Source organism: Pagrus pagrus (assembly GCF_965226575.1).
Source record: "Pagrus pagrus genome assembly, chromosome: 19".
Taxonomy (NCBI): Eukaryota; Metazoa; Chordata; class Actinopteri; order Spariformes; family Sparidae; genus Pagrus; species Pagrus pagrus.
This window is the reverse complement of record NC_140203.1, coordinates 27,836,116-27,848,411: the sequence shown is the minus strand read 5'-3', so window position 1 is coordinate 27,848,411 and position 12,296 is coordinate 27,836,116. Positions and strand designations below refer to the sequence as shown.

Here is a 12,296-nt window from a genome sequence, read left to right as displayed (position 1 = left end):
TAGTGGGGTAAATGTTATGTATAATTTTATATTGAACTTCTTTGATTTTATTGGATATAACAAATGTATGTGGAAGAAGCCATGTTGTTTTCCAATTAATGTCAGAGAAGGAGGAGGACCATACAAATTTTCCTCTAGGCGTGATTTTCCTTTTCCTGAAAAAATAGTTCCTTATATGTTTATTATTACCTCAAACATGGGTTTGAGATAAGGCCACGGGTGCTAATGACGTAGTACAGGTACGGCAATACGACTAAGACAAACCATACGCGAATCAGCAGAAACAGTTTATTTTCTCTGAATTTTGCAAAAAAAAAAAAATCATCAGCTGACGTAAGATCAAAAGTAGCGAGTAACGAGAGCATCAATAGAAATGTAGTGGAGTAAAAAGTACAATATTTGTCCTTCAAATGTAGTGGAGTGAAAGTAAAAGAATCCCCCCAAAATAATACTCAAGTAAATTTACTTCGTTACTGTCCACCACTGGTGGCGACCAAGTCAAGTAATACTTCCAACTTCGCGAAACATCTTAAGGACCGACACCCTGGCCTTTACAGTGAATTTCGACAAGTTAGTGTCTTTCGTTTAAAACTTATTACTGATGTTATCATGGCCGGTGGCCCGCATTATTGTTGGCCGTGTTATTATTAGCCATTAGCCGCACCTAGCGATTAAAGGCTGACGTCACGTTAATGATTATAAACAACGTAAAAAAAAAAAAATGAATTGGGCATGCCCATATTACGTTAATAGACACAGTGTCAGTATACTAAGTTTACATAAATGTTGGTGACTGAAAAGTGTTATTTTCTCTGTTGTTAAAGTCCCAGAATGAAACAGAGAAAGTCGACCTGCAACCAAACAGCAGCACACACAGTCGACTCTACCAACTGTGTTTGACCAACAACGAAAATATGATGCCAAGTCCCCAGAATATTTAACGTGTGGTTCTGTTAATTGTTACATGTTGTAACAGAGGTTATTTTTGCATTTTTCTCGTTAATAAAAGTATTTCTTTTTTTCTTTTGGAATATTTTCTTGAGTATCGGTATCGAGTTGAAAATTTTAGTATCGTGACAACCCTACAACTAGGTTGCTGAAAGAAACTTTACCTTTAATTAGCTCATCTCTACTAGAAATGATCAACCTGTCTCTATTAACAGGATACGTACCACAGTCCTTTAAACTAGCTGTAATTAGACCGCTTCTTAAAAAGCCTAATCTTGATCCAGAAGCTTTAGCCAACTATAGACCTATATCCAGCCTCCCTTTCCTCTCCAAGATCCTTGAGAAAGCAGTCGCCAACCAGCTATGTGACTTTCTTCATAACAATAGTTTATATGAGGATTTTCAATCAGGTTTTAGAGCACATCATAGCACAGAGACGGCACTGGTGAAAGTTACAAATGACCTCCTAATCGCTTCTGACAAAGGACTTGTCTCTGTCCTGGTCTTGTTAGATCTTAGTGCTGCATTTGATACCATTGATCATCACATTCTACTACAGAGACTGGAACACTTAATTGGCATTAAAGGACCCGCATTAAACTGGTTTAAGTCCTATTTATCGGATCGATTTCAGTTTGTACATGTTAATGATGAGTCATCCCTGTATACCAAGGTTAGTCATGGTGTTCCTCAAGGCTCCGTGCTTGGACCCATACTATTCACCTTATATATGCTCCCTCTAGGAAATATAATTCGGAAACACTCCATAAACTTTCATTGTTACGCAGATGATACCCAGTTATACTTATCAATAAAGCCAGATGAAACTAATCAGCTAACTAAACTCCATGCATGTCTCAAGGACATTAAGACCTGGATGACCTGCAATTTTCTGCTGTTAAATTCAGATAAAACCGAAGTTATAGTACTTGGTCCTAAACACCTTAGAGATGCATTATCTAATGATATAGCTAGTTTGGATGGCATTAACTTGGCCTCCAGCACCACCGTCAGGAATCTGGGAGTTATCTTTGATCAAAATATGTCCTTCAACTCCCACATAAAACAAATTTCAAGGTCTGCATTTTTTCATCTACGTAACATTGCAAAAATCAGGCCCATCCTGTCCCAAAAAGACGCAGAAAAGCTAGTCCATGCATTTGTTACTTCCAGGCTGGACTATTGTAATTCTCTATTATCATGCTGCCCTAACAAGTCTCTAAAGAGTCTCCAGCTGGTCCAGAATGCTGCAGCACGTGTACTGACAGGAACTAAGAAAAGAGATCATATTACTCCTGTATTGGCCTCTCTGCACTGGCTCCCTGTAAAATCAAGAATAGAGTTTAAAATCCTTCTCCTCAACTACAAAGCTGTTAATGGTCAGGCACCATTATATCTCCAGGAGCTCATACTACCCTATTACCCAACTAGAGCAGTATGCTCCCAGAACGCAGGATTACTTGTAGTTCCTAAAGTCTCCAAAAGCAGAATGGGAGCCAGAGCCTTCAGCTATCAAGCTCCTCTTCTGTGGAACCATCTTCCTGTTTTGGTCCGGGAGGCGGACACCCTCTCTACCTTTAAGAGTAGACTTAAGACCTTCCTTTTTGATATAGCTTATAGTTAGGGCTGGCCCAGGCCTGTCTTGGACCAGCTCTTAGTTATGCTGCTATAGGCCCAGTCCGGGGGACAAATGACCCACTGAGCTTCTCTCTCCTCCTCTCCTCTCCATCTGTATACATTATGCCTGTATACATGCCCCATCTCTGCATGTCACTGACTTCACTTCTTCCCCGGAGTCCTTGTGCTTTCTAGTCCTACAGGCTCTCATGGATCCTGGCCGCACCCGGGTCGTGGATCGTGGATGCGCCTACTGCCATGGCCCTGCCTGACACTCACCACTACTGTTGCTAATATTAGTCATATCTCTGTAACATATGTTTCACTACTATTATTGTAATGCATTACTACATACTATCCTTACCGTTAACCACTACTACTGTTATTACTAGTAGTCACATTTCCATTATGTGCATTTCATTATTATTGCTGTAATACCTCTTTATGTACTTTCATTCCTGTCAACCATCCATTATAATTGTATACATTGTGATCTCGTTGATCTGCTCTGTACATGCGACATCTATTGCACGTCTGTCCGTCCTGGGAGAGGGATCCCTCCTCTGTGGCTCTTCCTGAGGTTTCTTCCGCATTTTTTTTTCCCTGTTAAAAGGGCTTTTTTTTGGGGCAAGTTTTTCCTCACTCGAATCGAGGGTCGAAGGACAGAGGGTGTCGTCTCTGTACAGATTGTAAAGCCCTCTGAGGCAAACTGTGATTTGTGAATTTTTATACAAATAAAATTTTATTTGATTTGATTTTGTTTAGGTTAGAGGGGATAGCTGGGTGCGACGGCACACTGTGTGGCTGGCCCAGTGATTCCCCCCTTTTATTTATTTCAGCTGGGTTCTCCAACCTTTTCCTTTTTGGTATGTAGTTTTACTTTTTTCTTGATTTATTGATAAAATTTGGTTTATTCCTTGATTTGTTTGTCTGAGCGTCCTTTTGAATATGTTGCATCTTCTTTACGAGCTTTTCTGTTAGAGGGTCCGTAACACTAAACACAAATGTGTGTGTGGGGGTTGTTCTCTCTGATTGCTGCTATCAGCGAGTGAAATGAAAGGATAAGAAACACACACACTCACACTGTTTCCTCCTCCTTATATTTATCTATTCACTCTCTCGCTGTCTCTTCCAGTTCACTCTGCTCAACACTGAAACTAAAATCTGTTTCACTTTGCCGAACTGCAGCAGACAGAGTTTAAGTTGCACCAAGGCTAGTGTTCAGTCTGACAATGGAATGTTTTGGTGTTTTGATGTCTGCTTTTTTTTTATGTGTTCATTAGTAGTGACAATAGTTGAGCAGTGAAGCATGTGAAAATGTCCCTAAAGCCACAAGAAACGTAGGATAAAATTCTCACCTTATTCACATCGACTTTAATCCCTTTAAATCTGCTCCTCTTGCTGCTGCTCCTCTGTTGAGACTCAGCTCCTCCATCTCCTCCCACAGCTCCTTAAATCCCCTCCAATCCTTTGAACGTCCTCTTCACGAAATTGACAAACACAACATTCAGGAGCCAGCAGACTCTACGCAGTTTGAAATCATTTCTTCATGAGCAGCAATGGAAATTATGGCGAGACGTTTCACACAATCAAGGAGACTTCAATTTATTCTGTATTATCTGTCCAATCAGAATACTTGCTTTAAACCACTTGTTGTATAGGATTGGCTGGATAACAAAGGAGAGATTATGGTCTGATTACTGTGGGATTAAACTGAGATCACTGAAAGTGAGGTTAATCGGTCACTCTAAATTGTCCATAGGTGTGAATGTGAGCATGAATGGTTGTTCCCTGTATGTCAGCCCTTTGATGAACTGGGTGTACCCCACTGCTCTGGCAAAATCTGCTGCAATCGTCTCCAGCCCTCCCAACGTGACCCTGTAAAGGACAGGCCGTTACAGACAATGGATGGATGGATGAATGTATGGATGAATATATATATAATTTATATATATAGGCGTATGAGTGGCCCCAAATTTATTCTGCAGCAGGACAATGACGGCAAACATACAACCAATGTCATTAAGAACTATCTTCAGCGTAAAGAAGAACAAGAAGTCCTGGAAGTGATGGTATGGCCCCCACAGAGCCCTGATCTCAACATCATCGAGGCTGTCTGGGGTTACATGAAGAGACAGAAGGATGTGAGGAAGCCTACATCCACAAAAGATCTGTGGTTAGTTCTCCAAGATGTTTGGAACAACCTACCAGCAGAGTTCCTTCAAAAACTGTGTGCAAGTGTACCTAGAAGAATTGATGCTGTTCATGCCAAATATTGATTTGATTTAATGTCTCTTCTGTTCATTCACTGCATTTTGTTAATTGATGAAAATAAGCCATTAACACTTCCATTTTTGAAAGCATTCTTAGTTTACAGCATTTTTTCACACCTGCCTAAAACTTTTGCACAGTACTGTATATATACCATAAGGCACTTTAACACAACACAGTTTAGACTGCTTACTTCTAATTGTTATAATATAATTACAGAGTTTAACTCACATTCTGTCAATATTGTCAGTATTTACAAAGCTTTTTTGTTTTTTATTGTCGATTACATTTATTCAACGGTTTTATCATCATGTGCAGAGATAAACAAGGTATCAGTGCAATGAAATTAGAAACTGTTTTTAAAAGAACGGATAGAAAAATATACAAACACACATTCATATGCTCTAACTGTAGCACTTCCATTGTTTAAGATTTGCTATTTTTCTTTGTTTTGGGCTGATTTACAAAATCCTTCTGGACTAATTGCAGGGGATTCAGATCACCTGTGTGCAGGGTAGGGAGACGGACTCCTGATTGAGGAGTGGAAGCAGCTTGGGGCATTTCCCTCCCAGACAATCATGAGCCCCATTCACACTGCCCTTTGAGTGCGGGGATCCGGCGCCAATTCTCCGCATCCTCCTCTGTGTGAAAGTCTCAGATGCTGCGAGGGGTGAAATTTCTCTGCGCCTCCTAGAGGTAGTATCAGAGGTGTTTCAGAGGTAGTATCAGAGGCGCAGTATTGGCGAACCAAACCAGTGTGAATGGATAAACCGGCAGCGCGGAGCGAGGGCGTGTTAATCTGGTGGTGTTCACCGTCTGATACCTAAACAGGTCCTTCACTCAACAAAATATAGAGAAATGTCCCACAAAGCAACGTTACAGAACCAAACAACAGTAACTTAGTAACTGGTCGTGTCTTTGGTAACTTATGTGAGGAAAAAAATACTGCAGTTATACATGGAGAAGTGTCTGTCATCCTGTCTGTCCTACCGACTCTGTCACATTTCTGCCCGAAAAAACAGCGTCTGTCCCCACGAGTGAGAGTCATGCAGCGTCCTGTTTACTGATGGTGATTATGTTATTATGTAATTTAGAGCGAAAAACGTAACTTTGTCACTTTCCAGGATGTTTGGTGGGTCAGGATCTCAATCACAACACATTATAACAGCATCCATATGACTGACTTTTATGACAGTGAAGAATGAGCGATTGGTGAGGTTCACAATACACATACAAAGAATCACTTAAATGCTGAAATTATCTCAAAGGGCCAAACCTCAAAATTTCAACATGTTTTTTTTCAAGAAAATCCATGACATGAACTGGGAGGCCGTAGGTGAGCTGGCATGGAATGACCCAGCTGTGAGCTGTAGAAGCTGGCAGGTCGACAGACTGCAGAACAGCTGATGTGTTTGGTTAAGATAAGAAAAGGGCTGATAATCAATACAAACCTCATCAATAAACTCTGGAGATAAGAGACAAGGAAAGCTCCCACTGAAAATACTAGTTAAGCGAGAGAGACAGAGAGATCCGGTTTTTAAATTTAAAAATGTTAAATGCTTTGTTTTAAATACTTACTGAGAAACATTATTTGATGATGTAAGCATGTTTTTTTCATATTCAAATGTTGACTTCCAGTGTCACACTTGTTTTAATGATGTAAAAATGTGTATTTTTTTCAGAGACGGAATTTCTGTTTCTCATAACACAAAGAAAACTAGTGTATTATAAAAACTCAATTGACACATAATCAATACATATTTCTATGCAAAAGGACAAAATGTCACATCAGCTCACAGTTTGTGCAAACAGAAAGAAGACAAAGCTGAAAAGAAACGCTGTCTTCTTTTACAAAGAAAAAGAATAACATTGGGCCACAGATCCTAAAATGACAAACATACTTTTTATAAAAATCTTAAGTACATCTTCAAGACATCATAGACACGAAGACGACCTTCCACGGGAAGGATACATTTTAAGAAGCAGAGACATACTGAGTTTGGATGAGATGAACTTCAGTTGCTGATTAAATTCCAAACTGTCATATTTGTAATAATAAATGTCCTGAAACAAGATGAACTGCATTGGGAACACAGGAATTGGTTCAGATGCACTAGGTGAATTGTTTTCTTCGTTTGAAGAAGCTGATTAGTTGCTTAAAATGTTAAAGTTGGTCCTGGGGTATGGCTCAAGTCCAAAAATCTTTATCTTAAATGCAGCAATGAACAGCTCAGTTTAGTGCAGAAGATAAAACACATAATCCAGTTTAAAATCCAGGAAAAACTCCTCAGTATTCGGATGGAAAACAATCAATATATAAGCTCATCAAGCTCTGACTGGGTTGGAAACTGAACTTTAGTCCCGAAGAAGCAGCTTGAGATACCTTGCATAGTTCTCAGTTCAGTGTTTCACATAAATCCTGGTGTTTTCCAAAACCATCAGAGGAAGAGAAGCAGAAGAAACGGCGTCAGAAACAGGAAACCGCTGATTTGAGCTATCCTGACAGCTGACGAACGATACCAACGCACCTCCTCCGAGTCATCTGGTAATAAGAGAAAGACAGAAAACTAATGAAGCACTAGACTCATCATTCAGTGCAGAACTCGGGTGTAATTTTGTATTTCATTATTCATTGCAACTTCCTCCTTTTCACGTCTTTGTGATATTTTGTGTGTCATTACACTTTGTGGTTATTTTATAATGTGTAACATATTCAGAACATTACACATTTGCTTTTTATTGCTTATTTTGTGTGGTAGACAATGACAATGTGCATAGTATTCAAGTTTTGCATCTATTCTTGTACTCCCTTCGGCTGCAGTGACACTTCACTTTCCCTTAACAGGGTTTATCTCATCTCATCTTTACTTGCACTTCTTTAGTTCCTGAAATACGTTAAAATATGTTGGCAATGGTAGGTATTGAGATCAAAAGGTTCTTCAACCAAAAAATAAACTATATCAATTAAGTAAGTAATGCATCATGATAAATATGGTAATACAACTAAAAAATCTAACTGCTTTGTAATTTGTTGTATTACTAACAGTGATGAAAACTATGGCCAGAAATGTTCGTTCCCCCAAATTGGATGTGTAATCTGTCAAAATATAAACAATGCTTCCCTCTCACTGATTGGCCTGTGCAGAATCCCAGGTGATGCTGTCTCTAACACACAGGCAGTCAGTGACAACAACACGATGGCTTCAGTGCTAAAAGGACTTATTAGCCTGACTGAATCAATTAAAAGACAGAAAACATTTTGACAAAAAGTTGACTTAAATTAAATGACTTTTTGGTAAATGCAGTGATAAAATGGAGTTCTAATGCAGTGATGCTTCTTAAAACCACATGTATTGCCAGAATACTGATGCTCAATTATTGATAACATTGAGTTATTGTTTCAATAAAAGACTTTATAACTCTGTTTGAAAAGGAGCTTTATAAATCATTGTTATTATTACTATTATTATTGTTATTAAAATAACAATCAAGCATTTGCCACTTCTGCTACTGCTGGCAAAACTTATTAGTGTGGACACACTGTAATAAATGAAGGCAATCCAGATAAACATATCAGCATTTTCATCAAGCCTTCTTCTCTTTTCTCATCTGGACATAGCTGGATAGTTTATCAGTTTGCAGAGTAATGGAAAGTAGCTGACAGTGTGCACTCAAGCTTCAGCTTAGTAGCTGTCCTTTAATCTGAGACCTAACGCATGTAAAAAAAAATCTAAATATATTTATTTAATTTTTACCCAAAGCATTTTAATATTGAAAGGGGCCTGAGGTTGAGAAGCTGCCATGGTTTAACTCTCTAGCTCAATGCTTTTATTCTTTACACATCTATTTGGGCCACTTTTCATGTGAAAAAACATCATTAACGTCTTCCTGGAGATTTGAAAATGTGTGCTGATGTCATGTTTCCTCCTCTCATACTCTTTTGAACAAGTTCTGTTATAGGGTGAGAAAAATGCCAGATTATTGTGGACTATGGGCTGACAGAAATATATAAAAAAGATGCACTTGTATTTAGACAACTTAATGTCGAGTTAGTCCGTGTTGTTTTTGTGGGACGTTTTTGTAGGAGTTAACAATAGTGAGTGTGTATTGGATTCTTGAATAAAAGCCGTACTGTGAACGACAGCTTTTGACGGTCTGACTGCACGGCATCGACGTCTGGTCTACATCTTTACTGTTTATTCCAATGAAAAACTTCACAGCTGGTGAAAGGACAGCATGGAAAACCTTCAGAAAGTCAATTGTGACAAATGAATGAACACAGACCCTGCGGCTGTGTACTTCCATGAGAGTTTTAAAAAGAATCTGCTCTTAACCCCATCACCACATGCTGACAACAAAGCCCATGCTGACCCTAAACAAGTCTCTGCTGTACAGACACAGACAAAGGAAAAAATAAATCAACCATAAAATGATGGGTGATTGGAAAATGGTCAATTTACGCAGTTAACAGCGGAACACATATAATGTATTTGTCTGGTGTGTGTTTCTTACCACAGTCTTTATGGAAGACGTGGGGGAAGCAGTGCAAGACGCCGTAACCACAGCGACAGTAGGAGCATCCTTTCTGAACCCACTCACCATGAGGAATGGACCCACAGTTCCTACAGGCACAAAGAGAAAACATGAATGACTCAACTAGGGAAACAATAACTGCTAGTGTGACGGAGAGATTCATTTAATAATTAAATTATAGGTATTGGTTAGATAATGGAAGATGTGCATCTAAGACATGAAGTGTAAATGCAGAGCAGTGAGCAGTACAGTCTTGTTGTTTACCTGATGCGTTGGTCATACTCGCAACTCCTCCCTGTGAAGAACGGAGGGCAGGCGCAGAAGCTGCCCAGGATGCAGGTTCCTCCGTTCTTACAGCAGCTACGACTCTGCTCAGCACCTACAAGGAAAAAGACACATCAGAGTTACCACCAACATAAAGTGTTTCCATACCACATAACTGTACTCAAGACAAAATAACCCAACATGAAATATCTTTTACTTTAACATAGTTCAAAGAATTCCCTGTCTGATTATATTCCCCTTCTTTTCCATTTCTTCCAGGTTTAGATAAGTTTAATGTGGGTTAGCCACCTGTAAAGCATTATATAATCTTGTCTTGAAAGCAACAGTGTAAATGTAATGTTACCATAATCTATATGGCTTTTAATCTGTTGATCAGAGTCTCTTGTGTCTGTGCCTTTATAGAGCAGATTTCAGGACCCCATAGGACCAGTTGAAGGCCACTGTAGGACTCTCAAACCTCAAGCTGAGCCTCTCTAGGTCTGTATCTGTATCTGTGAGATAAACCAGAGTCTCCATCTGGCAGCACATTCCTGCTGTCCTCTGCTTCACATCGGCAGACAAACAGTGAGAGTCTGAACAAACATCTAAAAACAACAGAAAAACACTAAAACTAAATGACATCGGCCTAAACATCCAAAATTGTGGTGGGAAAATTATTAAATTCACTCATTTATGTATTCAATTTATTTTACGTTTTCTTGGCCAAAAACTGAGATGAAACTAGTTGATAAATGTTGGAAATATTCTTCACAAAATTTGTCCGTGTTTCCAGGGCTCAGTTTGAGAGAGAGAATAGGCATTAAGTTAGTCTGTTTGGGACAAAGTGATAAATTCTTTCCTTGGCTGGTTTTCAGGGCTCACCGCCTCAGTCTGTACATACAGTATTTCAGTGTGAACTTACTGCCTGTGAGGCCAATGAAGGGCAGGACAGCGCTGGCATCGCGGTGTTTGCGGTCACCACTGTTTGATGAGCTCACTTGGGAAAACTGGCCCAGGAAGTCCTGTGAGGGCTGCGGGGATTTCTCCACCAAGAAAGAAGAGGAAGAAGAAGATACCGAGGTTGACAAAGAGGATGAGGATGAAGAGGAGGTCTGGCCTCCGCTGCACTCGTCTCCCTCACAGCCTGAAAAATAAAGATGACAAAGATCAGCCCTCCTGACCTCCCTTCTTTCCGATGTTCCTGCTCATCCTATCTGTTTTCCAAGCTTAAACAAATGCATCAGTAGTTTTGTATGTTTTGGCCCATTTACTACAAATCACATATTCCTTACATCTCGGCTAAGTGCTCTGGAAATCATGCTGTTGTGTTTGCAAAATAATTTTAAAGGATATTTTATACATTCCCTTTCTGAATAACATGCAAATCACTGAGTAGTCATCGGCTTGAATTGTGTCATTATCCACAAAATGAGCATAAAGTCTGCAGTAGTTTCTGTCAACATTACATTTTTGTTAACAGCCAGAGTTGATGGCCACTGTAATCACACAACTCTTGTATCAACAGTGTTACCTGATTTTCACATTGTACGGAAATGGATGGAAATGATTTGCTGCCTAGAGTTGGATCACAAATATGCTCAATATTTTTAACACTGGACCTTTCAGCGGCAAATATTCAGCTGCAAGTGGTATTACAGCACTACTGATACACAATTTTGGGACCGATAGGCCTGCATACTAAGAAATTAAATATTCTGATATCAATTTATCAGCCGATATTGCTAATCACATGCACACCCGCACACACGATTTTGTAGTGATCCCGCAAATGTGGTTATCAAACATTTGTGACAATGATATGTACCAGAGGCAGGACACTACACAGTTTAACAGTAACTGTACTGTCGATTATGATCAGTCAGTAATCAGTCACAGTATTGGAAACAGACCTGCAGCAGGCAGAGCACCAGCACAGTGGAGCCAGATCACTGCGAACAACACGATCCTGAAAACACACAAGACAAACTCCATTAACAAGATGTCCGTCTGTACTCTCATTTCTTTACATCACACATTCATCTGGTCTCACCTGAGCAGCTGCGTCCAACTCATTTTACCGCAAGAGATTAAAAAAAACACAAATTCTTCTTCCGTCACAACCGCCGATGTGAAATATAGTCAAAGTAATTTAAAAGAAGAGCCGAGGAGAACTGTGCCCTGCATTAATACATATGAAAAACGGTTAAATATTTCCAAAATAACAGAAACGCAGATTGGTTGGTGTTGGTCAGAAGAAGGTAAAGGTGTCCATGATGATGTCACTTCTTCTGCTACTTCTTCACCGATTTAAAAAAACAACAACCTAGAGACAGGTTTCACGTTTACAGAAACACATGAAGCTCTGCTCTCCCTGCAGCGTCCCTGCAGTCTGCGGCTGTCTGTTCACTCTGAACCTCCTCTCTGCTCTACAGGTGACCGTCTTGCAGGGGGAGGGGCTCCAGAGACCACGCCCACTCCGGATTGCTCTCTCTCAAATTCAAATTCAATTCAAAGTAGCTTTATTGGCATGAAAGTTTTAACAACAATGTTGCCAAAGCATCTGTCCAAACACTCGGACATAACATAACAAATAACAACACAAACACAACACCAAGATTGATTTACATTAATTATATATACAGTATATACAGTGTGTGTGTGTG

General features: G+C 39.6%; 1 protein-coding gene across 1 annotated transcript; it reads right to left on the bottom strand.

Annotated features, from left to right (window-relative positions):
* Window positions 1-6,720: 6,720 nt before the first annotated feature.
* Window positions 6,721-12,048, bottom strand: tdgf1 (teratocarcinoma-derived growth factor 1). The gene is made up of 6 exons (XM_084382887.1): window positions 11,684-12,048; window positions 11,544-11,599; window positions 10,556-10,777; window positions 9,634-9,748; window positions 9,349-9,458; window positions 6,721-7,378 (listed from the first exon to the last, which is right to left on the bottom strand). Exons 1-6 carry the CDS (start codon window positions 11,704-11,706, stop codon window positions 7,275-7,277), a joined length of 630 nt encoding a protein of 209 aa, XP_084239013.1. The 5' UTR covers window positions 11,707-12,048; the 3' UTR covers window positions 6,721-7,274.
* Window positions 12,049-12,296: the final 248 nt, after the last annotated feature.

Coding starts and splice junctions, on each gene's coding strand:
- tdgf1 (XM_084382887.1), bottom strand. CDS start 11,706: ATGAGTTGGACGCAGCTGCTCAG. Junction 11,600..11,683: donor AGTTGGACGCAGCTGCTCAG/GTGAGACCAGAT, acceptor GTGTGTTTTCAG/GATCGTGTTGTTCGCAGTGA. Junction 10,778..11,543: donor TGGTGCTCTGCCTGCTGCAG/GTCTGTTTCCAA, acceptor TTTATTTTTCAG/GCTGTGAGGGAGACGAGTGC.